Raw genomic sequence first — 27,734 nt, forward strand, 5'->3', positions numbered from 1 at the left:
AACAGCCTCATTTTGCTGTAGTTAAATTCTGGTTATCCAGTTGTTCTACGGTGTAAAACTAATTTAAGTGTTTTGTTACCTTGGGTTCAAATTTGAAGATTTCTGCACTTCTTTGCAAAATGTCAATTGCTTCAGTATAGGAAAGCCTAAAAAATTAAACTACAATAATTATGTTGAACATGCTTTGATATGGATTAACTTTCAGATTATTAGTACACTTAGGTACCAACTTGCCCTGACTGCCTATCATAACCATGCTAAATGCACTAGAACAAGATACAAACAGAAATTAGTCACGAATGAAAAGCAAATGAACTATATTAAAAAAATCACCACTGAGAAACTGAAGAAATCTTAATATATCCTTAGGGAAAAAAAGTCAAACAGGAAATACTATGGCTAAAAATTTTTTTAAATTAGTTTTTTTATACATTTTCTACATAACTACAGATTTTAAAAAAACCCAGATCAAAATGAAGAACATTGATACAGTGCAAAAATAAGCATACAATAACAATATGATACAAAGAAAGATCATTGAAAAAGCACCCAAATGGAAGACAAGTAAAATTAGTATCCTCCCCAAGCCCTACAACACAAAAAAAAAACTCCAGACCAACCACACAACACAATATGGAGAATATAAATCAGGACAATCAAACCCCCAAACTGTGAATACACTTAGCAACAGAAGATAATAATACCTACTACCAAAAGAAAAAGGAGCTGAAAGCAAGGGACCGAAAAAAAAACCTTAGTTAAGAGGAAGGTTATGAAAGTACTCAATAAAAGGTCCCCAGACCTTATGGAACTTTAAATCCGAATTAAGAACTGAATAATGAATTTTTTCGAGGTCCAAGCAGGCCATAATATCGTTAAGCCATTGAGCATGCATGGGCGGGGCAACATCTCTCCATCTAAGGAGGATTAAACGTCTAGCCAGGAGAGAGGCAAAAGATAATATTCGACACTTAGTCGAACTCAGACGTAAATCTGTCTCACCCCAGAAACCGAACAAAGCAATTAAAGCAATTCAATGGTTAAAAATTTAAATAATTTACTTACACTTGGAATGGATTTTTGAGCATCTGTTCTACTCGTTCCTATAAATATAAAAATAGAATTACTGCCTTTACAGAAAGTAGAACAACAGCCTTCCCAAAATGTTTTAAACTAATAAACTCAGGTATTTTACAGAATTATTATTATTAACACCCTTTAGTTCACCATAGTCCCTTGTCATTTAATCAGTCCTTTTCCCCAGTCCACATATGCCCCACCACAAACCTACTCAGTTGTTCTTTTATTGCTCTACCAACATACCTTTTGATATGCAGTTTCCGTGAAGCCTATTCATCCCTGGAATTTCCTATAATTCTATTCAGATGTCCTTGACCCAAACATTCAATGTCTTCTCTCGTTACTGATGCTGTTCAACCTACTGATTGCCTTCAGCACTTTTTTTTTAAAACCAGACTGATGGTTTGATATAGTGTATATTGCAAACAATAATTGATACAATTATCAGGGTACTATGATGGAGAAAGCCAATGTTTAGGGGTAGATGGGTTCTAAATTAGCAGGCCTTTCTGTCCTTGACAGTATCCATCCAGGTAAGTGAAAAGTTTTCCTGACTTGTGCCAGACAAATAATAGTAAGAATTTGCTGAACCATAAGAGTCAAATATTACAGAATACCAAGCTTATATTCTGTTCCTATAGCCATCATGTTTATTTTATTTATTTAGAAATGCAACATAGAATAGGCTCTTCTGGCCTTTCGAACAGCGTCACCCAGCAACCCCCAATTTAAATCGAAACTAATCATGAGACAATTTACAATGACCAATCAACCAACCAGCTGGTACATCTCTGGACTGAGAAAGGAAACCACAGCACCCAGAGAAAATCCATGCAATCCAAGGGGAGGACATACTCCTTAAAAGTGACAGCAGGACTGAACGCTGAGCTCCAATATCCCAAGCTGTAGTAGCGTCATGCTAACTGCTACACTATCATGGCACCCCATGCTATTTCAGCTGCAACAGTTTCTCTGAATGAGTTTACATTTTTTTGCATTGAACTATCTCAGGAACTAAACACGTTTATAAGGAATGCATCAACATAAAATTTCTTATATTCTTTGGGAAAAGTAACAGTGAAACAATTTAACCAAAATGAATATTTCAGTTTTCTGTGTTAGACCTGATAAACCTTTACAGTACCAAACTGATACAACCAAAGTTGCAAGAAAAAAAACATGAAATACTCAAAGGTTTTAAAAAATAAGCATGTAGACAACAAATAAAATTAAGTTCTAATTTCTTCATTACATCAGGGAATGTTTTGTGGGTACACCACAGTCCAGAAGAACACTGTTTCATTTGGTTGTTTATATGTACAGTCTGGAGTCAATAAACTTGAACTTAAAGCTGAGTGTGCAAGAATCTAGAAACTTTTGAACTTCACTGCGCAAAAGCATTGTTTCAGGAACTGTGAATGAAAGCTGACAAAAGGCCAGGCAGAAAAATATAACAACTTACAAACATTACTATATCCCGACATTTCTGTAAAACTTTGTGCAGAAAATAGAGACTGGAAGATGAGGAAGAACATGCAGACCTTTTGTTCTGGAGCCACATATTTGTGGAAAAGTTCAACATCTTCTGGATATTCGGAAAGAATTTGAGAAGTTACGGTCTTAAAGAGATGCTCCATCACCTGGAAGAGAAAATGACACTGTCAAAATAAAGAACAGAGAAATTCAATTTTGGTAAAATTAGAATGAAACCTCAAAGCAACTGACAAAATTAAACATATCAAAAACACACCACTTTTCCCAAATAATCTATAACTGCTGCATTTTATGATGAATTTTACACCTTCACAGTATTAACTAATCCTACATAAATATTTTCTGGTTCAAAGGAGAAGTTATTTGCAAGTCCAATATGCGAATAAATGTGCTATACACAGAATAACTTTAGAAAATTTATGGGGAGAAAGTAGAAGCTTGAATAACTATTCTGATATGCTTTTAAATAACCCCAAGGGTTATTTAAATTTATTTACAATATAGAGCACGTGTGCTCACAAGCTGAGATGAACTAAAAACAAAAATCACTAACTTTTATTGGCGTTAATTTGTAGAAAAATCACATTAATAATATTGTCAATCACAACTATCGGAAATATTGAAAGCAATGTCCATCAAACAATACAGCCCAAAAGGATATTGCAGAATATGCAAATAGTCTTCTGAAGAAGAAAAGGCCTGTGGATATCCCCAGAAGGCAGAAGTTCCTACTCTGGTTACAAATAAGGTAAAATACAAAATGCAAATCAATGTCAAAATCATGAAAACTTTGGATGCCAAAAGGAAACATACAATCTGTAAAGAGAATCAAAATCAACAGTAAATGCTTTCAAAGATATGATGAAATCACTGAAGGGGAAAATGAACCTATAAAAGGTAAGTATGAGTGATGCAGAAATAAATTTTAAGTAAGTAGCAAACATTAAAATTATTTTGTAATCGTTTTCATTGAGCAGATGTATAAGAACAGAAAAGCAAGAACCAAAATTAAATGCAGAAGAAAAAATATTGCATTAAAGTAAAAAGTTGCAGACATGACAATGACATTTCCAGGACTTTATTGGAATAGTAAAGACCCTTTGACCAAAAGGCACATGGAACTCAGCGAGTTAGACCGGCAGGAAGAATTTAAGAGAGCATTTTTTCTTCAGCAGTTTGGTCGAGGAATGACTAAGCAGGTGCGCAGACGTCAGCGAGTTAGTTTAAAAAAATAAGTAATGATAGAGATCTAGAAGATTATAAGAATAGCAGGAAGGAGCTTAAGGATGAAATTAGGAGAGCCAGAGAGGGCCATGAGAAGGCCTTGGTGGACAAGATTAAGAAAAAGCCCAAGGCATTCTACAAGTATGTGAAGAGCAAGAGGATAAGACCTGAGAGAATAGGACCTATGAGAGTGTGTATGGAACCAGAGGAGATAGCAGAGGTACTTAATGAATAGCTTGCTTCATTATTCACTATGGAAAAGGACCTTGGCGATTGTAGGGATAACTTACAACGGACTGAAAAGCTTGAGCATATGGACCTTAAGAAAGAAGATGTGCTGGAGCTTTTGGAAAGCAACAAGTTGGATAAGTCACTAGGACCAGATGAGATATACCTCAGGCTCTTGTGAGAGGTGAGGGAGTAGATTGCTGAGCCTCTGTCAATGATCTTTGTATCATCAATGGGGATGGGAGAGGTTCCGGAGGATTGGAGGGTTGCAGATGTTGTTCTCTTATTCAAGAAAGGGAGTTGAGATAGCCCTGGAAATTATAGACCAGTGAGTCTTACTTCAGTGGTTGGTAAATTGATGGAGAAGATCCTGAGAGGCAGGATTTATGAACATTTGGAGAGGCATGATATGATTAAGAATAGTCAGCATGGCTTTGTCAAAGGCTAGTTGTGCCTTACGAGCCTGGCTGAATTTTTTTGAGGATGTGACTAAACACATTGATGAAGGTAGAGCAGTAGATGCCGTGTATATGGATTTCAGTAAAGCATTTGATAAGGTACTCCATGCAAGGTTTATTGAAAGAGTAAGAAGGCATGGGATCCAAGGTGACCTTGCTATGTGGATTGAGAAATGGCTTGCCCACAGAAGGCAAAGAGTGGTTGTAAATGGGTCATATTCTGCATGGAGGTCGGTGACCAGAGGTGTGCCTCAGGGATCTGTTCTGGGTCCCCTTCTCTTCGTGATTTTTATAAATTACCCAGATGAGGAAGTGGAGGGATGGGTTAGTAAATTTGCTGATCACTCAAAGGTTGGTGGTGTTGTGGATAATGTGGAGAACAGTCAGAGGTTACAGCAGAACATCCAGAGGATGCAAAATTGGGCTGAGAAGTGGCAGATGGAGTTCAACCCAGATTAAGTGTGAGGTGGTTTGTTTTGGCAGGTCAAATATGTTGCAGCATATAGTATTAATGGTAAGACTCTTGGCAGTGTGGAGGATCAGAGGGATCTTGGGGTCCATGTTCATAGGTCACTCAAAGCTGCTGCGCAGGTTAACTCTGTGGTTAAGAAGGCATACAGTGTATTGACCTTCATCAACCATGGGATTGGGTTTAAGAGCTGAGAGGTAATGTTACAGCTATATAGGGCCCTGGTCAGACCCCACCTGGAGTACTGAGCTCAGTTCTGGTCACCTTACTACAGAAAGGATGTGGAAACCATAGAAAGGGTGCAGAGGAGAATTACAAGGATGTTGCCTGGATTGGGGAGCATACCTTATGAGAATAGGTTGAGCGAACTTGGCCTTTTCTCCTTGGAGTGACAGAAGATGAGAAGTGACCTGATAGAGGTGTATAAGACGATGAGAGGCATTGATCGTGTGGATAGTCAGAGGCATTTTCCTAGGGCTGAAATGGCTAACAAGAGAGGGCACAGTTTTAAGGTGCTTGGAAGTAGGTACAGAGGAGATGTCAAGGGTAAGTATTTTATGCAGAGAGTGGTGAGTGCGTGGAATGGGCTGCTGGTGACGGTGGTGGAGGCGGATACAATAGGGTCTTTTAACAGACTCTTGGATAGGTACATGGAACTTAGAAAAATAGAGGGCTATGGGTAACCCTAGGTAATCTCTAAAGTACATCGCACAGCATTGGGGGCCGAAGGGCCTGTATTGTGCTGTAAGTTTTCTATGTTTCAAAATAGTGTTCAAAATGTAACACGAGTGAAAAGCCATGAGAGTAGCATGGTAGTGTTACAGTCAGCATAATGCTATTCTGCTGCCAGTGACCCAGGTTCAATTCTGCCGCTGTCTGTAGAGTTTGTAAGTTCTCTCTGTGATGTGGGTTTCATCTGGGTGCTTCAGTATCATCCCACATTCAAAGATGTAGAGGTTAGTAGGTTAATTGGTCACACTGGAGTAACTGGGTGCCAGGGGTTTGTTGGCCTTAAAGTAACTTTTACTGTGCTATCTCTAAATAAAGTTTTAAAAAATGAAGGTTGTTTAAGTGAGAAAGCAACACACACAAAATGCTGGAGGAACTCAGCAGGCCAGGCAGCACCTATGGAAAAAAGTACAGATGATGTTTCGGCCTGAGACCTTTCAGTAGGACTGGAGAAAAAAAAAGCTGAGTAGATTTTGTTTCCCCTTCCAGTCCTGCTAGAGGGTCTCAGGCCGAAATGTCAACTGTATTTTTTTCCATAAGATGCTGCCTGGCTTGCTGAGTTCCTCCAGCATATTGTGTGTGTTGCTTGATTTATCAGTATCTGCAGATTTTCTCTTGTTTGTGATTAAATTCGAAAGCATCAGTTTTATTTGTAAAGATAAACTGTTGAAGTAAAATTATAAAATGATGTAGCATGCTATCAATATATCAAAGGGCGCGGAGGTAGAGTGTACATTTAAAGGGAGGACACAATAGAAAACTGAAATGAATAAAGGTGACTTAAATTCAAAAAGGTTTATGAATGATAAAAGAAATCAGTGGACTAATGTAAAACACTGGCCAATCAAGTTAGAACACTGTGCTCGACTTAGCCCAAAAGCAAAATACCAAATTGCTAAAAAATCTGGAGTAAAATCAGAAAACACTAGAAATGTATTTTGGGAAACATGTGGAAAAAGAAACTGAGTGACATGTTCCAGGTGAACTGAGATGTTGATTTTGTTGATAATTGTTGGTAATGTTAACTGTGCTTCCACCTCCTCAAATACTGATGACCTGCTGAGTATTTCCAAGGTTGTATTTTTATTTCATGGGAAGGGTGGCACAGACAGACAAGGTGAACAAAGTTTCAATGAAGGTTTAACAGGACTCCCAATAATTTTCAAAGGACAGACATTTAGAAACTGCTTAATCACATAAGAAAGATGATGTAAGAGGTGATGTGAGAACTAGCGAATTTGTTTTACAAGGAAAACTGACAAAACTTGAGTATTAGGAAAGCTTGCATTATTAGGAAATCAACTGTAAATATTTAAAATGAAAGATACAGGTTTGTGGGAAGAGAAGTGGGCAGTTTTTGGATTGTTTCATCATTGACACAATAGCTTTCAGTCCTGGATATTATTCCATTAAAAGATCGTTGGATCAAGTTCAGATTTATCTTTCATTTCAGGCTTTTCTTGAGAAGGAATGCAAAAAATCAAGTAGGAGATGGAAAAAGGCACAAACCTGAAATTGTCAACTACTTTAATTTTAAGGAATAAACTCAAAATGCCAGACTAACTCTCAGCAGGTCAAGCATCATCCAGAGAGGAATGATAGTCGATGTTTCCAGCTGAGACCTGATGAAGGGTTTCAGCTCAAAACGTCCATTGTTCATTCCTCTCCATAGATGCGCCTGACATGCTGACTCCTCCAGCACTTTGTATTTGTTCCTCTGGATTTCTAGAATCTGCAGAACCTCTTGTGTTTATACTTTAGTTCTAAAAGAATTGATTTAAAAACAAATATCTTTATAGGCAAAGCATGAATTTGGATTAGACTTGCCATTAGGATTGAGTAATTCATGAATTTTAAAAACGGGTGAAAGAAAATGCACAGGAAATATGGTTGAGAGACTGGAGAGATGAGGGCTATAAAGCAGACATTTTAAGAAAATGTAGCATGATTTGAAAAAAATATTAAATAGACTTTAACTTTGAGATAATGGGCATGGCAATTGCATTGCACACATACATTAAACAGTACAATCAGAAAGGTGTAGTTTTGGCTCTATTGTGAACAAGTGGAATATTAGTTTGGTAGTTAATCCAAAAACAAAGTTGCAAAGCTATTCTTGCAACTTATATCACATGCACAAGCTTTTGGAATAGTTACAAACTATGTATTGTTCAAAAGACAATGCTAGTTTATAACATGTATCAGCCATAGATGTTGATGATTTTGTAATCACACACAGCAGATTAAGTATTTTAGACAATGGTGAGAATATATGAAGTCATTGATGTAGCATAACATTTTTACCTTCATGATGTCTTTCAAGCTTTCAGTGAAAGCAAGCTCAGCTTCTACCATATAAAACTCTGCTAAATGTCTTCTGGTCTGGGAATTTTCTGCTCGAAATGTTGGCCCAAAGGAATATACTTGTGTAAAAGCCCTAAGAAATTAGTGAAGTACTTTTATTTCTGTATGTAATTATAAAACTATGCATTAATCAAAAAATAAGAAGTTACTTTTTCTTCACAAATTCATAAGATTTAAAATTACATTATAATATACCAATATACATCTAGCAATTAAATCATAATGTCATAAATATGAGAAATGAAATCATGATATCAGGCTGGAAAGAAATAAGCCATTTCATTGCAATGCTCTAGTGGAAAAAGATTTGATTTTTATCTGTTGTGATTTGCAGACTTAATTCAACCGCATAATTTATTTTAAATATACACATCCTTGTACATTTATAATAAACAGATTTTAAAATAATTAATTGCTTCTTAAAACACTAATATGAAGATTGCTAAATAATTGATAAATGGACACAACTCAATATTGCATCCAAGTATGGAAATGATGTTCAAACAAGTGATCTGCCCAATTCAGATCAAATTATTGTTTTTCAGATCAATTAAATTGTTCTATTCAGTAAATCAGAAAATTGTTAAGGATCTACTTCATTAATCAGTGAAAGGAATGTTCATGTGCATATAATAGGTTATCCGCTACAATATATCTGACAATATATCAATAAAAACATTCCTAGAATGGTCCCACAACCTGTGCAATTACGATTTTCATAATTTAAACAATTTTTATCAGGGCTACACCACTCTCAGCATTGTGCAACATTTAGGAACATAATTTTTTTTTGTAATTTATTTTTTTATTGAAGTTCATCAAACATTTCCATAAGATGTATTTTGGACATTGTACATATATATCATAAAATCATATATATCACAAAATCTCCACAAAGTATTTATCTGGGGTATACACTTACAGGAAAGAGTGGAAAGAAAAAACAAGCAAAAGGAAAGAACTATGTACAAGTAGGGAGTGATTTTTTTTTACAACAGATTCACTGATTTGTGAGAATCAGGCCTATGAGGCATTATGTAGTTAAACCATTTTTCCCAGTATGAATCAAATTGTTCCAGCTTATGATTAACAGATGCTGTTATCTTCTCCATTTTGTAAATGTCCATTGTAATTTCCATCCATGTATTTAAAGTTGGGCTCTCCTGTGATAACCATTCCTAGTAAGAGTCTTTTTACCAGCCACCAACAGTATATTCATTAAATATTTATCTCTTTTCAACCATTCTTGAGGTATATATCCAACATATATGGTCTTACTCTCCAAGGGTATTTCACATTTAAAGATGTCTTGTAGGGCATTGTGTATCCCCCTCCAGTAGTTTTTGTTAACAGGGCAGTCCCAGAAAATATGATAATGATTTGCATTTTGATTTCCACAATTTCTCCAGCAAACAGGGAGGTTACCATCATAATGGGATTTCTGAGAGGGTGTAATAGAATATCTTATCAAGTTATTCCATCGAAACTCCCTCCATTTCTGTGAACTGGTACACTTCCATTGATATCTCCATATTGTTGTCCATTCTTCCTCAGATATAATTATCCCTCCTTCCTTCTCCCATTTTGTTTTAATGTATGAAGTCGAATGTGTTTTAAGATTTGACAACCCCTTATACATGCTTGAAATGATTCTACTACCATTATCTGAATTATATGCTTTTCTAAAGAGCTCTATCAAGAATGTATTTGCCTTGGTTACATTTTTAAGCGTCTTATTAACATATTGTCGCATCTGTAAATACCGATAAAAATCTTGTTTTTCTAATAAGTGTTTCTCTTTAAGCATTTCAAAACTGAACAGTGTTCCTTCTTTCATTATGTTGCAAAGAACTGTTATTCCTTTAGCTGTCCAGTCCTTAAATCTAGCATCCAATTTATTTGGTGTAAAATCAGAGTCATATGCACACCATTTAAGAATTGCAATATCTCCCTCTAGATTATATTCTTTTATGGTGGTTTTCCATATTTTAAGAGTTAATTTCACCCATGGGTTATCAATAGTATTTATGTACCTTTGCAGGTTGTTATCAGCCAAAATTGCTTGTATGGGGATGGGAAGTATCCGCTCCTCAATGTTTTCCCATTGAACATCATATGATGGGTTGCACCATCGCAGCTCTCAACTGTGCTGCAAAATAATAATCTCTAAGAGAAGGCAAGCCCATCCCCCTTTTCCTTTGCTAATTGCAAAGTTTTGAGATGAACTCTAGGCCTTTTACCCTGCCAAATATATCTTGATAGCATCTTGTTCCATTCATTGAATTAATTTTGATTAATCTCTATTGGTAGGGTCTGAAAGAGATTATAACAGTCTGGACAGTATATTCATTTTAATAGACTCAATCCTTGAACTGAGACTGAAAAAAGGAATCAGGCTCCATCTTGCCACATCTTGCTTAATTTTTTTTATATAGAGGCTGATAATTATATTCTGATAATTTTGCCAAATCTTTTGGTATAATGATGCCCAAATATTTGAAAGACTCTGTGTGCTATGGCCAGGGGTATCGACTTTCAATTTCTCTTGGTGGGCTATAGTAATATGAAAGTAATTGGGTTTTATCTATGTTGATCTTGTATCCTGATAATTGACCATATTGTTTAAAGGATTGCATCAATTTAGGTAAAGAGTATGTTGGTTGCCCTAGATAGATCAAAATGTCATCCACATAACAAGCCAATTTATGCTCTGTCCCTTTAATAGCAATTCCCCTGATATCTTCATTTTGTCTGATGTATTGAGCTAATGGTTCCAGATATAATGCGAAGAGTAGTGGTGACCATGCACAACCCTGTCCCGTGCCCCTTTCTAGGGTAAGACTATTTGATAAATATCCATTGATTTTAATCTGAGCAGTAGGATTGTCATATAGTGTCTGTATAGTTTTAACAATTGTATCTTGGAAACCAAATTTATGTAAAACTCTGTAAAGAAAATTCCAATTAACAGAATCAAATGCTTTTTCAGCATCCATGCTTATCACTATTGCTTCGATTTTATTTTTTTTTGTATGTGATCCATAATGTGAAGTGTTCTTCGTATATTGTCTTGAGTTTGGCATTGTCGTATAAAACCTGTCTGATCATTATGTATCAGTATGGGTAGAAACTCCTCTAATCGTTCGGCCATGATGGAGGTAAATAACCTATAATCTACATTAAGAATGGATATTGGTGTAAATGACCCACATTCCATTTTATGCTCGTCTTCTTTCGGTATAGCTGAGATTATTGCTTCCTTCCAACTGAGTGGTATTTGTGCCTTTTTAGAGCCCAGTTCAGTGTGGGGAGTAAAACAGGAATTAACTCATTTTTAAATTCTTTGTACCACTCTGCTGTATACCCATCCGATCCTGGTGACTTACTTAATTTAAGCCTACTAATTGCAGCTTTTAATTCAACTTCAGTTATGTCAGCAGTCATTTTTCTATTTTGTTCTTCGCTTAAAGTGGGTAACTCTAGAGAATTCAAGAAGGTGTCAATTTGTGTTATGCTTCCCCCTGGAAGTTTGGAATATAGCGTTTTGTAATGTCAATGATTTAGATAAGGGCATTGAAAACTATATCAGCAAGTTTGCTGACGATACTAAACTGGGTGGCAGTGTGACATGCGAAGAGGACGTTAAGAGAATACAGGGAGACTTGGATAGGCTGAGTGAGTGGGCAGATACTTGGCAGATGTCATTCAATGTGAATAAATGTGAAGTTATCCACTTTGGAAGCTGGAACAAGAGGGCAGAGTATTGTCTGAACGGTGTCGAGTTAGGTAAAGGAGAAATGCAAAGAGACCTAGGAGTCCTAGTTCACCAGTCAATGAAGGTGAATGAGCAAGTGCAACAGGCAGTGAAGAGGGCAAATGGAATGTTGGCCTTTGTTACAAGGGTAATTGAATACAAGAGCAAGGATGTTCTTTTGCATTTGTACAGGGCCCTGGTGAGACCACACCTGGAATATTGTGTACAGTTTTGGTCTCCAGGTTTAAGGAAGGACATTCTGGCAATTGAGGAAGTGCAGCGTAGATTCACTAGGTTGATTCCTGGGATGGCAGGGCTGTCTTACGCAGAGAGATTGGAGAGATTGGGCTTGTACACGCTGGAATTGAGGAGATTGAGAGGGGATCTGATTGAAACGTTTAAGATAATTAAAGGATTTGATAGGATTGAGGCAGGAAATATGTTCCAGATGTTGGGAGAGTCCAGTACCAGAGGGCATGGATTGAGAATAAGAGGTCAGTTATTTAAAACAGAGTTGAGGAAGAGCTTCTTCTCCCAGAGAGTTGTGGAGGTGTGGAATGCACTGCCTCAGAAGACGGTGGAGGCCAATTCTCTGGATGCTTTCAAGAAGGAGCTGGATAGATATCTGATGGATAGGGGAATCAAGGGATATGGGGACAAGGCAGGGACTGGGTATTGATAGTGAATGATCAGCCATGATCTCAGAATGGCGGTGCAGACTCGAGGGGCCGAATGGTCTACTTCTGCACCTATTGTCTATTGTAAAACACTTCAAAAGCTTCTTAAATTTCACTTAGCTTATTTTTTATCATTTTTGTTTTTGGGTCCCTAATTCTATGAATTGTATTTTCTGCCTTTTTTTTTTCCAGTTTCCATGCCAGTAGTTTCATAGATTTCGATCCACTTTCATAATGCCTCTGTTTCAGAAGCATTAAGTTTTTCCTGATTTCTTGAGTAGCAAAATTATTTATTTCATTCCTAATTCTTTTAATTTCCCCTAACGTATCCTGTGCCAAATTCAATTTGTGTTTTTCTCTAGTTCTTTCAGTCTATTTTGTAATTCCTCTGTTTTATTCCTTATTTTTTTCTTATACAAAAATATCGCTATAATTTTCCCTCTTAAGACCGCCTTCAGAGTATCCCATAAAATGGGAGGTGAAACCTCTCCATTATCATTAAATTCTAAGTGGAGACCAATTTCTTTTTTAATTTGTTCCTTAAAGTATGGATCATTGAGTAGACTTGAATTTAGTTTCCAAATAGTATTCTTTGGTTGTAGGTCAAAATCAACAGATAAATATATAGGTGCATGGTCACTTACATCTATTGTCCCAATTCCACAGGTGTTTATTTTGTCTTTGTCTTTTCCAAATGTTATGAAATAGTCTATACAGAATGGGGAGCAGAATATGCAGACAGACACACACACAATATATATATGTATACACATACACACATATATACCTATATATACACACACACACATACACACACACACACATTACACACATACACACACACACACATTACACACATACACACACACACACACATATATATATTCTCATTTTGGTGGGGAAAAAGGAGTAAGTGAGCAAATAAAGAATAACAACTAAGTAATATAAAATCCACATTATAGTAGGTATTTCTCGAGATAGGTATACCACCATCTACTTTTGCTTCCATTTAGCTTCTCAGCATTTTTAAAGTTAGCCAAACCTTATGGCTTTTCTGAAAGGGGTGAGGACTGTCTTTGGGAAAACTCCCAGTCTGTTCCTGATATGTTTCTCTTGGCTTCCTCCTGTCTCCTGCCTTATCGATTCTCGCACTATTTCCCAAGCCGAGCGAGACAATTCCTCAGCCAGGCTTTCTTTCGTTTTGGTCATGCTGACGGGCAACCCTCTGGCCTTCATATCTGTAGTCGCCTCTTCCACTGTCTAGTACAACTGCGTCCCATTGTCATAAAACACTCTAAGTTTAGCAGGGTACAGAGTTAGAAATCAAATCTTATTTTGCTTTAGTACTCGCTTTACTTCAGAGTATTCTTTGCGTTTCCAGAGGACTGCTGGGGGTGGGGGTAATCTTGGTCAAAATATGTTAATTTATCCTCTAAAAACACTCTCTTCTTACCCCAGGCCCTTCATAGAATCTCCGCCTTGGTGCTGTACCAAAGGAATTTAATTATAATTGATCGTGGCTTTCTAACCCAGGTAGGTTTTGGAACAAGCGCACGGTGCGCTCTTTCGACTTCCAGCTTCATAGCTGGGAGAAGATCCAACGCGTCCCACAGTAACTTTCTGAGAAACTCTGTCATAGACGGGCCCTCCGCTCCTTCGGGAATGCTGTAGATTCTGATATTTTTCTGCCATGATCTTCCCTCCAGATCAAGCAGTTTACCTTCTTGGTGATGTACTATTTTTATAGTCTTACTCAGTACCATTCCACATTTTGAACGCGATCTTCCACCTTCTCAATGTGAGTTTCTGCCACCGCTATTTTTTGATTAACACTGGCGAGCTCTGCCTTAATATCACTGAGCTGCTGCTTTACATCTTTCTGGACCTCCATTATTTCTTTCAGGATGTTGAACATATTCGCCACTTCGTCTGAACGAGGCCCGGCGGCCACCTCGCTCACACGTGGTTGGGTAGGAGAGACGCTCGCTGCACTCCTCTCGGCCGCAGGCTCCGCGGTGTCGCTTTTTTTATTTCCATTCTTTTTCCCCATTCTTGCCCCTCTTTTCAGTTCAAATATTTTTTGAAAAATATTATATTTGATGGGTTAATGGGGCTTAATACGCGTTTTTCCGGAGGAGCTAGTGAGTTAAGCTGCCATTCTTGACAATGACATCACCGGAACTCCCTCAGGAACATATTTTCATTATATTTTGGTGGCTCGTCTAGTAACAAGCACTTTTCATTAATATGTATTTCTATGAATTCTGGTGATAAGCTGATTGAAAAGAATATTTTGCAACTATTCATAAATTTTCTTAAACTCTCAAAGGCCATATGGCCACTTTCACCTGCTCCATCATTCATTAAGATTATGGCTCATCTTTTTACCTTTGTCTTTACTATTTCAATGCCCTATTCCTCAGTGTCTTTAATATCCAATTATCAATCATTCTGTCATAAATGTACTCAAATTACTCTGCCACCAGAGTCCTTTTGGGCAGAGAATTTTGAAGATTGTACTGTCCTTTAAGGGAAGATGCTTCTTCTCATCCCTGAATGGCAAATCAACTACCTCGCTTGACTGGCACAGAAACACAATTGAATTTCATTTCACATCATTGAAAAAAAGAATGGGAAGCAGAGGAAGCTGACAACACTCTTATCTACCGAAATATAACATTTAAATTTATCTTTTTGAATCGGAATTAATTTAGGCTACATCAAAGTGAGCAGCTGTGCATCAACAGGCCAAAGCATTCAAGATTCCATACAGACTCTCAGCACAATTCTAAATTTTTGCTATGGAAAACAAACACATCTAGTGTGCTATATTGCTACACTTCAATGTTGAATCAAAGTACTTAACTAGTTCAGACAGTGGGAATTTCATTCAGCTTTTTAACCTACTATACAACAAACAAGTGGCTGGTACCAAATGCAAAAGGTAGGTGGTTTCTTTCACAAAACAACTGCATCTTTTATCTCAGAAGAAATACAGCATCAAAAACAAAGAAAAATTACTAGTTGACAGGATGTACTTGGTTAGTAATGTTTCTTTAAAATGATGTAAACTATACACAATCCATAAAAATTTAAAAAGCCTTAATTTGTTCATAAGATAAACACATTACTAAGGTAAATTATGGTGCCATAACATGCAGGATATGGCAGCGAAAATAGCAGGCAACTCTATTAAAATACAGTTGATAGCTTTTTTTAGGCTTACATCATATTGTATTTCTTACTGAGGCAAGTCTAGGTGATTCTTTTTATATTGTTAACATCACATTCTTGTTTTGAACAAGTCCTTACATGCAATATATCACTGCTTTATCTCCAGGTCATACATGAAAGCATTAGTGCATTTAGCTTATTGTCTAAAACACAAGACTAGCTACATCTTAAATTGTGCAAACCTGTAGAACATGTTAAAATTATAAAATGATATACTGGTTGAAATGTTTTTACATAAATCTTAATTCATTTTCTTTCCCTGAAAACTAGTGAGACACTTTCCTAATTTTGAATTTACATGCAGCCTGGTCTAATTCTCCAGTCAAGGGCAACTGTACAATTCTTGGGTGTTTCACATTGGATACAAGAGATCAGCTGGATGTCAACATGCAGCTCCAGCACTAAAATTCCACAAAAAAAAGAACTAAAATGAAAGATGTATAGAACTGGAGGTTTCAGAATCAGCTGGAATATAGGAGGTGGATTGGAATAAATGGATAGAATATAATTAGTGAAACGTGACAAGCAGTTTTCAAAGTTCAATGTAGATTGAATATCAATGTTTGTATAAGTTAAACAACCCTGAGATTTGACTGCTTTGAGGCAGCCAAAATACAGGAAACCCAAAAGAACCCAATTAAAAAAAAAAGATGAACATCCATTGTGCAGGAGAAAGAGAAATAAAAACATTAATCATGCAAACAACAGGAGCAAGCAACACCAGCATTCCGAATCAAATTGAGTCCATAAACCCATATCCCGAGCAACTGGAGTAGGCCCAAGCCTCAGTCTCAGTTCATTATATAACGGACAAACTGCCGAGAAGCTCACAGACATGAAGCGCGTAGGAGCTGGAGCAGTGTTATAGCCTCAGCGCCACGGAGAGAGGGGTGAAACAGATATCCTACCTGGGCTGGCATTTAAAGGTTGTGCCTTGAATTGGGACCCGGGCCCTAATCTAGTGATATGCTCTGGGCCTAGACCTCCCTGCACAACCCAAAGCCGTTCTTGACCTTTTCAAATTGGCTCCTCACTTAGATTGATCTAATCTTGCACCAAGTTTAGGTGGATGGACATCAAAGCTCCTCCACCTCGAGTCCTCTCCAAATCTCTCTAACTGCATACCCGACTGTGAAAGCACCCGAAGACGTTCCGTTCCGACTTTGCAAATCATCTGCACAGCTCATCCTTCATGTCACCTTCACTCGCCTCTTCGTTGTTAATGGTGATAGTTTACCATAACTTACCTCAGAAAAGGTGTTATTAATGATGCTTTCAGCCATATTTCTTGCCTTTTGAACTACTAGTAAACTGTTGAGCAACTTCAGTAGAGTCACCTTAAACTAGATGTTTTCATCCTTTGTTCTGTGCATCAGTATTTTTTCTTTGTATTTTATCCAGATTAGAAATGCAGAACAAGGGTTCTTTTTTTTAAATCAGAGCTGGTCCACTTCAATGAAAGATCAAAAAAGATCTTTCTATGTAGAAGCTCAAGAAAATCACTAGCCCAATAAGCTACAGTTGCTGAAATTACCAATAAAACTGATATCAATCCATATTTTTAAGCTAACAAATATATATTAAAGATGGGAAACTGCAAAATACATGAAATTAAACTTCAGAAAGGCTTAGACAGCCTTCCATTATTCTCGTGGACTGCTCCAGTTGTGAGAATTGTGCTCACGCTTCCAGGTTACACTAGTCACAAAAAGATTATACAGAAGAGATCAAATTATCAAATTAACTGTTTCATCATCCTGTTGGATAATGAACAGTTCATTAACTGTTGGAGTTTTTTGAGGGTGTAACAGGGATGTTAGACGAGGGTAAGCCAGTGGATGTTGTGTACCTAGATTTTCAGAAGGTATTCGATAAGGTGCCACATAGGAGATTGGTGAGTAAAATCAGAGCTCATGGCATTGGGGGCAGGGTTTCAACATGGATAGAAAACTGGTTGGCAGATAGAAAGCAAAGGGTAGCAGTGAATGGGTGTTTCTCGGACTGGCTGGAGATGACTAGAGGGGTACCACAGGGCTCTGTATTGGGACCACAGCTCTTTACGATTTATGTCAACGATTTAGATGAGGGCATTGAAAACTATATCAGCAAGTTTGCTGACGATACTAAACTGGGTGGCAGTGTGACATGCGAAGAGGACGTTACGAGAATACAGGGAGACTTGGATAGGCTGGGTGAGTGGGCAGATACTTGGCAGATGTCATTCAATGTGAATAAATGTGAAGTTATCCACTTTGGAAGCAGGAACAAGAGGGCAGAGTATTGTCTGAACGGTGTAGAGTTAGGTAAGGGAGAAATGCAAAGAGACCTAGGAGTCCTAGTTCATTAGTCAATGAAGGTGAATGAGCAAGTGCAACAGTCAGTGAAGAGGGCAAATGGAATGTTGGCATTTATTACAAGGGGAATTGAGTACAACAGCAAGGATGTCCTTTTGCATTTGTACAGGGCCCTGGTGAGACCACACCTGGAATATTGTGTACAGTTTTGGTCTCCAGGTTTGAGGAAGGACATTCTGGCAATTGAGAAAGTGCAGCGTAGATTCACTAGGTTGATTCCTGGGATGGCAGGGGTGTCTTACGCAGAGAGATTGGAGAGATTGGGCTTGTACACGCTGGAATTGAGGAGATTGAGAGGGGATCTGATTGAAACGTTTAAGATAATTAAAGGATTTGATAGGATTGAGGCAGGAAATATGTTCCAGATGTTGGGAGAGTCCAGTACCAGAGGGCATGGATTGAGAATAAGAGGTCAGTTATTTAAAACAGAGTTGAGGAAGAACTTCTTCTCCCAGAGAGTTGTGGAGGTGTGGAATGCACTGTCTTGGAAGACGGTGGAGGCCAATTCTCTGGATGCTTTCAAGAAGGAGCTGGATAGATATCTGATGGATAGGGGAATCAAGGGATATGGGGACAAGGCAGGGACTGGGTATTGATAGTGAATGATCAGCCATGATCTCAGAATGGCGGTGCAGACTCGAGGGGCCGAATGGTCTACTTCTGCACCTATTGTCTATTGTCTATTATCATCCCCAAACGCTGGACTCAAGGCCAGAATTGCACCTTAATTTTACTAAACGAATACAAGGCCAACAAAACTTGCTGTGAATTCTTTTGAAATCAAGGTTGAAAATAAATGATGCCGTTATTACCCATTACAAAACGTTAAATTTATGTTCATGTTTTACAGCAATCCATTATGAAAATAGCACAGCAGGAAAAGCCAAAAAAAAAATGACAGAAGGTGGTAGGGATGAAAAAGGGGGGAAAGAAAGATAGGCAGAATGTAGGAGAAAAAGTGACAGATGAAAAGGAAACAAAAAATTTAAATAACTAGAATTAGAAGACTGATGAACTTTCTGGTCTTTGTTACTAAGAGCTCCAGATATCACTTGCTCAAAACAAAAATCATATTCTTCTGTTTTTTAAGCACTAGCCATTTTTTAAGGTTCCTACATTTTGTAGCCCTCACAGTCTAAGTAGTGTCTAAAAGACAGGTATAGCAATATAACTGATCACTTTTACAATTACTTAGTACATTTACTATACTACCTCCAAAGATTAAGTAAGAGCAACTTATTATTTCCCCCAAGATTTTGGAAAATCAGGTTTCCAGATTAAGTTATTACTGGAAAAGGCTTACATCAAAAAAGATGCTGAAAATTTTACATCTTTCCTCTTTTTATGCCAACATTTTATTTGGTTATTAGGGAAATATCTAATAAACACTTACAGAAGTATCTTGATTAAGATACTTCAGTGCAAAAAAAAATATATTTACTCTTCACAGTTCAAGATACTAAAGGAAGTAATTACAAATTGCTGAAAAAGCATGCTCTCAGAATGTGTTAATACTTTCCAAAGTATCGTTTGTTGTAATCCAAGTGTTATTTGGAGTGCAGGTGTATCCGTAATAGATAATAAGATTATTCTAAAATAATTGTGTTCGTAAGATAGCTCAGTGTAATTATACCACCTTCAAGACAAATGTTGTTTTGAATTTATCCTTTCAAATTTATTAACCAAATGGATGGGTTTAAGCTAACGGAGGAGCATCAATGAATGGAGTTTTGACTTCCTACAAATTTTAAACAAAATATCACTCTTCCAAAACTTCACACATTCTCGCTTATGTATTTTTCATATTCAATATTGAAAAACTCAAATAAACTAAAATATGCAACCACATCATGTACATCAAATACAAGTCTAATTATATATAAAGCAGATAATTTTACATCCTGACAACTCAATATTTCAGAATATTCACCAGACAGGGGATATCACTAAAGAAAACATGCAGAGTTCAGTCATACTCAAAAATTTCCAAACATATGAATATGTACAAAATCTGAATTTTGATCCCCATTCAGTAGGGCGTCTGGTGCAGATCCATCAACAAAACATTTTGAATCAAGAGAAATTTACTAAAGTTAACAAGCCAGTTTCAACAATGTGGATGTAAAAATTAATGCTGTGATATTAGTGCAACAAAAATTAAAGGTGAAAGAAGTGTAATATTGATGGTGATTTTATTCTACATATTTAGGTATGATTATACCTTGCAAGTCTATAAAGATCTGGGTACCGCATCTCAATAATTATTGCCAACAAGGATAATCAAAAAGCTCAAATGACATTATTTCCAATTTATTGTTTCTATACTTGCTGATCATCAGATACTGAATCACGATTCAATTCCCCCTCAACTGAGGCTGGCATAATACGAAAAGTCATGCTAATCTTTAAAAATGCACTTTTTGTACATATATTAAGTCACATTCTGAACTTTTAATAACACCTTTCACAGCTATTCCAGTGCAGCATAACTACTTCAAGTTAATGTTTATGTGCAAACAGTACACATTATCAATTAAGTTTTTACACAACTGAAATGAATAAATGGAAAATCAAATCTAATATGTGCCAGAACTTCCCTGCAAAAATTGGTTGCATATGCTGATCATTAATATTATGGTAAAAGCAGATGATACCACACTGTAGGCAGCTAACCTGAACAATGACACCCAATATGTTAGCAAATTTCTTATTACTTAAAGAATTAAAGAGTAGTGTATCTTCTCTATAATACATTGCTGCTTTCCATTCAGTGTTACTGTGCTATTTATCCCTTTAGTTTGACCCTCTCCAGAGAATAGCACGCCATATTGTCCCTCATCAGTACTAGACAATAGGCCAGTCTCACTCTTCTAATTGTACCAAAGTTTCTTTACAAGTTTTGTACAATTATGTACTCTAAACACACTTTTGAAAATGATCTCAATTGTCCTCATTACAAGCAGATTGAATAACTAAGTTCAGATATTATTTAAATAGTTTTATAATTCACTCCATCGTGAATTTATTATCTCATGTATAGAAAGCTCCCATTCCTTTTTTGTTGAGGACTGGGAAGTGGGATTAACCCAAAGTCAATTTTCTTAGGTCAAATGGCTTCCTTGTGTGCTGTCAAGTTCTGTAATTCAATGAAAGAATCCAAAAGGATTACACATTTCTAAGGCATCAGTCAGTTGTCAGATCCACTGAAAACCCAAAAAGTGTAGAGATAGATATCTGAATTTAATCAGTCCTTATCATGGTTTGTCATGCTGTCCAGAAAAATTGTTCTAACAATGTTCTCTGTACTCCCGATGTCTGCTTCCTTTCATTATCCAGCTGAACTGATATCAACAGCTTACATGGCCTTAACCGATTCTGGAATTCCCCCAACTCACAGCTCTCACTGTAAAACAAGGTGGTTTCTCCCCTTTCATATCCCAAAATCTTATGACATTTAATGTCAGAATTCTCTCTTTCTGATGGATAGTGAAGGCCTGTTGGATATCAAGTCGGGGGGGGGGCTTGGAAAAGCGATGTGGAAAATTGTAACAACGGAACAGCGAGTTGCGAGTCTCCTCTCTCATTGTTGCAGCAGAGCAACCTCCCTCTCCCTCGATGGGGGGGAAAGAGCCTGTCTGAGATACTGAAGTGCTGGGTTATGGACTGTAGTTTTTCATGGATTCTAGATCAAGGTCTCTTTGGGGGGGCTTTTGCTATTGCTTGTTTGGTGGCCGGAGGGGGAACGGTGCTTCAGCTGGCACCAGAGGGGGAGGCTCGATGCTTCTGTGCTGCTTGTGTGTGGCGGGGGAGAGGGGGCTTTGGTATCCTGATATTTCTTTCATTCATTCTATAGGGTTTCTTGTTTTGTAGATGTCTATGAAGAGTAAGAATTTCAGGTTGTATACTGGATATGGGTGCAAAAAAAGTTTTGTGAACCCTTTGCAATTACCTGGTTTTCTACATTAGTTACTCATAAAATACGGTCTGATTTTCATCTAAGTCACAATAATAGTCAAACATAATCAGCCTAAACTAATAACACACTAACAATTGTATTTTTCACATCTTTAATGAACACATTGTTAAATTATTCGCAGTCCAGGCTGGAAAAAATACAGGAACCCTTGTACTTAATAACAGGTAGAACCTCCTTTATTAATAATAACCTCCACCATACATTCCTGTAGCTGCAGATCAGACTTGCACAATGGCAAGGAGAAATTTTAGACTATTTCTCCATACAAAACTGTTTCAGTTCATTGATATTTAGGGATACCCTGTATGCGTAGCCCTCTTCAGGTCATGCCAAAGTATCTCAATTGGATTAAGGTCTGGACTCTGACTTGGCCATTCTAAAACATGAATTTTCTTTTGTTTTTTTTAAACCACTCTGTTGTTGATTTCCTCTTGCTTCAATCATTGTCTTTTTTTTTAAACTTTTTTTATTGCATTTTTAAATGATTACAAAGTATGAAAAAAAACAATGTATATAACCCTTACCCCCTCCCTTTAACCCCTCCCCCCTAACTGCCCTATAGAAAAAAAGAAAGAAAGAAAGAATGCCTGGTTGTTGGAAGATCTCCACATGCTCCATGGAATTCGTAACAACTTTAATATGTATATTTATTTCTTTCCCCTAATAACCAATTGTTTCATCTTCAGAGCATCTATATATTTAATCCTGTCTTTTGTAAATAAGGGCTCCAAATTTTCAGAAATGTTTCGTATTTATCTCTTAAATTATAAGTAATTTTTTCTAATGGAATACAACCATAGATTTCTTTCTTCCAAGAATCTATACTTAAATGTGTATCCGATTTCCAAGTAACTGCAATAGCTTTTTTGGCTACTGCCAGTGCAATTTTTATAAATTCTTTCTGATACTTATTTAGTTTGAGTTTCGGTTTTATCCCTTCAATATCACCTAGTAAAAATAATATTGGATTATGAGGAAGTTGTGTTCCTGTAATTTGTTCCAGTAAAAGTCTTAAATTTGTCCAAAAAGGTTGAATTTTAGAGCAAGACCATGTCGAATGTAAAAAAGTACCAGTTTCCTGGTTACATCGGAAACACTGATCCGATAAATTTGGATTTAATTTTTTTATTTTTTGTGGTGTAATATATAATTGATGTAGAAAATTATACTGCACTAATCTTAACCGAACATTTATTGTATTTGTCATACTATCAAGACATAGTCTTGACCAATTTGTTTCTTCAATTTTAATATTCAAATCACTTTCCCATTTTTGTCTTGACTTATGGACTCCTTGTTTAATTACCTGTCTTTGAATCAAGTTATACATGCAAGATATAAATATTTTAATATTTCCTTTTTGAATTAAAATTTCTATTTCATTAGATTTCGGCAATAACATTGTTTGACCTAATTTTTCTCTTAAATACACCCTTAATTGAAAATAACAAAATAAAGTGTTGTTTGATATTTTATATTTATTCTTTAATTGATCAAATGACATTAATATACCTCCTTCAAAACAATTCCCTATATATCTAATCCCATTTTGAATCCAATTATATAAAAGTTGATTGTCCATTGTGAAAGGAATAAGTCTATTTTGAATTAAAGATCTCTTTGCTAATAAAGATTTTTTTGTCTCATCATCAACATTTATCTTATTCCATAAATCAATCAAATGTTTTAATATAGGAGATTCTTTCTTTTCCCGTATCCATTTAGATTCCCATTTGTATATAAAATCTTCTGGTACATTTTCTCCTATTTTATCTAATTCTATTCTAATCCATGCCGGTTTATCTTTCTCGAAAAAAGATGCAATAAATCTAAGTTGATTTGCTTTATAATAATTCTTAAAATTTGGAAGTTGTAATCCTCCTAGATCAAATTTCCATGTCAATTTTTCCAACGATATTCTTGACATCTTACCTTTCCAGAGGTATTCCCTCACATATTTGTTTAACTCTTGAAAAAACTTCTGGGGTAATTGTATTGGTAATGATTGAAATAAATATTGTAATCTAGGGAATATATTCATTTTTATAGTATTTACTCTACCTACTAATGTTATTGGTAATGCCATCCTTTTTTCAAGATCTTCCTGAATTTTTTTCAAAAGTGGTAAGTAATTTAATTTGTATAAGTTTTTTATATCATTATCAACTCTTATACGTAAATATTTTATACCATTTGCTGGCCATCTAAATTGAATTATTAATCGACATTGATTATAATCTCCTTTAGTAAGAGGTAAAATTTCACTTTTATCCCAATTTATTTTATAACCCGATATTTTCCCATATTCTTCTAGTCTATAAGATAATTTGCGTAGTGAATGTAATGGATCTGTTAAATAAAGTAGAACATCATCAGCAAATAAGTTAATCTTGTATTCTTCCTGATTAACTCTGAAACCCTTAATATCTGGGTCCATTCTAATTAATTCAGCTAGTGGTTCTATTGCCAACACAAATAAAGCAGGTGATAGTGGGCAACCTTGCCGAGTTGATCTTGTTAACTGAAATGATGTTGAAATTTGACCATTTGTCACTACTTTAGCTTTGGGATTAGTATTTAAGGTTTTAATCCATTTTATAAATGACGTTCCTAGTCCATATTTTTCCAATACCTTAAATAAAAAATCCCATTCCAATCTATCAAATGCTTTTTCTGCATCTAAAGCAACTGCCACACTCATTTCCTCCCTCTTTTGTGCTAAATGGATTATACTAAATAACCGAGTTACATTATCTGCCGATTGTCTATTTTTGATAAATCCTGTTTGATCCATATGCACTAATTTTGGTAAGCATTTAGATAATCTATTAGATAAGATTTTTGCTATTATTTTATAATCGGTGTTTAATAAAGAAATAGGTCTATATGATGCTGGTTTTAAAAGGTCTCTGTCTTTTTTTGGCAATACTATTAAAATAGCTGTTGAAAAAGATTCTGGAAGTTTATGCGTTCTTTCCGCTTGATATATTAACTCCATAAAAGGAGGAATTAATAAATCTTTAAACTTTTTATAAAATTCAGGTGGAAAACCATCTTCTCCTGGAGATTTATTACTTTGAAGTGATCCCAAAGCTTCTTCAACTTCCTTCAATGTAAAAGACATACCTAATCCCTTCTGTTCTTCTATATTTAATTTTGGAAGAGTTATTTGTGATAAAAATTCTTCTATCTTAATGTCATCATTCTTTGATTCTGATTTATACAACTCAGAATAAAAATTCTTAAAAGCCTCATTAATTTCTAGAGGTTTATAAGTAATTTCATTCACTTTTGTCCGAATTGCATTTATTGTTTTAGAAATCTGATCTGTTTTTAACTGCCATGCAAGAACTTTATGTGATCTTTCACCTAATTCATAATATCTCTGTTTAGTTCTCATAATTGCTTTTTCTGTTCGATATGTCTGGAGTGTATTATATTTTAACTTCTTATTAATAAGTTGTCTTCGTTTTTCTTCTGTCATATTTCTTTGAGATTCTTTTTCTAATTTTATAATCTCTTTTTCCAATTGATCTATTTCTATCATATATTCCTTCTTAATTTTAGAAGTATAACTTATTATCTGGCCTCTCAAATATGCTTTCATTGCTTCCCACAATATGAATTTATCATCAACTGAATGTAAATTTGTATCTAAAAAGAACTGAATCTGCTTTTTCATAAAATCACAAAAATCTTGACGTTTTAGTAAAATTGAATTAAATCTCCATCTATAAATTGATTCCTCTTTATCTATCATTATCATTGTCATTATTAAAGGAGAGTGATCAGACAATATTCTTGCTTTATATTCCACGTTTTTCACTCTATCTTGAGTATTTGTTGATAATAGGAAAAAATCTATCCTTGAATATGTTTTATGTCTATTTGAATAGAATGAATAATCCCTTTCTTTTGGATTGATTCTTCTCCATATATCAATCAAATTTAAATCTTTCATCAATGATAGAGGTAATTTTGCTACTTTTGATTTTGTAATAGCCTTTGTTGATCTATCTAAAACTGGATCTAAACAAAAATTAAAATCTCCACCTATTAATATTTTATCATGTGCATTAGCCAAATTCAAAAAGACCTCCTGTATAAACTTTACATCATTTTCATTTGGTGCATAAATATTCATAAGAGTCCATAGTTCTGAAAAAATTTGACAATGTATAATTAAATATCTTCCTGCCGAATCAATTAATACATTTTGTATTTTAATTGGTAAATTTTTATTAACCAAAATTGCAACTCCTCTTGCCTTTGAGTTAAATGAAGCTGCAATAACATTTCCAACCCAGTCTCTTTTTAATTTCTGATGTTCTATATCCGTTAAATGAGTTTCATGTAAGAAAGCTATATCTATTTTCATTTTTTTAATGTATGTTAAAATTCTTTTTCTTTTTATTGGTCCATTAAGCCCATTAACATTAAAACTTAAAAAATTCAATAAATTAGTCATTATTTTTATTTATGTTACTCCAATCTATAATAATACCTAATCCTTCAACTTTCATTGTATCCTGGGAAATCTTTTTAAAAGTCTCCATGTTGCTATGTGTGTCCCCACCAATCATCCAGGCAAAAGAATAGAAGAAAAATAGAAAATAAAGAAAAAAACAAAATACCCCCCTACTAACGTTGTGAAAGAAAGGAAACACAACATTACCCCCCTCTATTGTACGGGTCATGGCAATCGCCATGATTACACACGTGAATCCCGTAGTAACCGATTCAAAGCTCCCCAGCCCCCCCGCAACATAAAAAATATACATATAAAAAAAAACATACTATTCTCAATTAATATTTCTAAAATATTACTTTTCTCCCTTATATCGTCCTTAAATGTCCATCAGTTCCATTTGCTTTCTCTGTCTTCGTCTTTAACCATTACATTTAGGAATCTCTACTTTTAATTAACGAAGAGATGAAAGTTTTTGTGCAAACACCTCCGCATCTTGATAATCAGAAAAAAATCTTTTTCCTTCCTCCAAAAAAATTATCAGTGTTGCTGGGTGACGCATTAAAAACTTATAACCTTTTTCCCACAAAACCTTTTTAACTGGATTAAATTCTTTCTTTCTCTTCAAAAGGTTATAACTTATATCAGGATAAAAAAGAACTGGTTTCTCAGCTATCATCAACGGACCTTTTCTTCTTTTGGCACCCTGGGCAGCCGCCCTCAAAATCTTTTCTTTATCCTGGTATCTTAAACATCTTATCAAAATTGATCGCGGATTTTGATCATCTTGAGATCTTGGTCTTAAGGCTCTGTGCACCCTTTCAATCTCAATTAAAGTTCCTTCTCCCATTTCCAATTTTTCAGGAATCCATTTTTGAAAAAAATTTATTGGGTCTTCTCCTTCGGTACCTTCTTTAAGTCCAACAATTTTAATATTGTTGCGTCTACTAAAATTTTCAAGTTTATCAATTTTTCCCACGAGTTGTTTTCTTTCTGATGTCCAGGCATCATTATCATCTTCCATCCTCTTCATTCTTCCCTCCATTTCTTCCATTTTGACGTCCAAATCTGTAATTTTCTTTTCCATTTTTTCCTGTTTCTTTGTCATTTTATCAAACATAGCCTCCATATTTGTTATTTTTTCTGTAATTACTTTTTGGTTACTTTTAATTACTTTTAATGCATTTAATTTATGCATTATTTGCCTCAAAGTCTTTTTTGTACT

General features: G+C 35.6%; 1 protein-coding gene across 4 annotated transcripts in view; it reads right to left on the reverse strand.

The window, feature by feature from the left end:
* Positions 1-27,734, reverse strand: part of nars2 (asparaginyl-tRNA synthetase 2, mitochondrial) — an 87,505-nt gene that overhangs the window by 19,584 nt on the left and 40,187 nt on the right. For all 4 annotated transcript variants that reach the window (XM_059964499.1, XM_059964500.1, XM_059964498.1 and 1 more), the window contains 4 exons: positions 7,987-8,119; positions 2,622-2,720; positions 1,066-1,103; positions 80-146 (listed from right to left, as the gene is read on the reverse strand). In XM_059964499.1, the coding sequence (XP_059820482.1) occupies positions 80-146; positions 1,066-1,103; positions 2,622-2,720; positions 7,987-8,119 (337 nt within the window). The remainder of the gene's footprint in view (positions 1-79; positions 147-1,065; positions 1,104-2,621; positions 2,721-7,986; positions 8,120-27,734) is intronic.

Source organism: Hypanus sabinus, chromosome 3 (genome assembly GCF_030144855.1).
Source record: "Hypanus sabinus isolate sHypSab1 chromosome 3, sHypSab1.hap1, whole genome shotgun sequence".
In the NCBI taxonomy this organism is placed as follows: domain Eukaryota; kingdom Metazoa; phylum Chordata; class Chondrichthyes; order Myliobatiformes; family Dasyatidae; genus Hypanus; species Hypanus sabinus.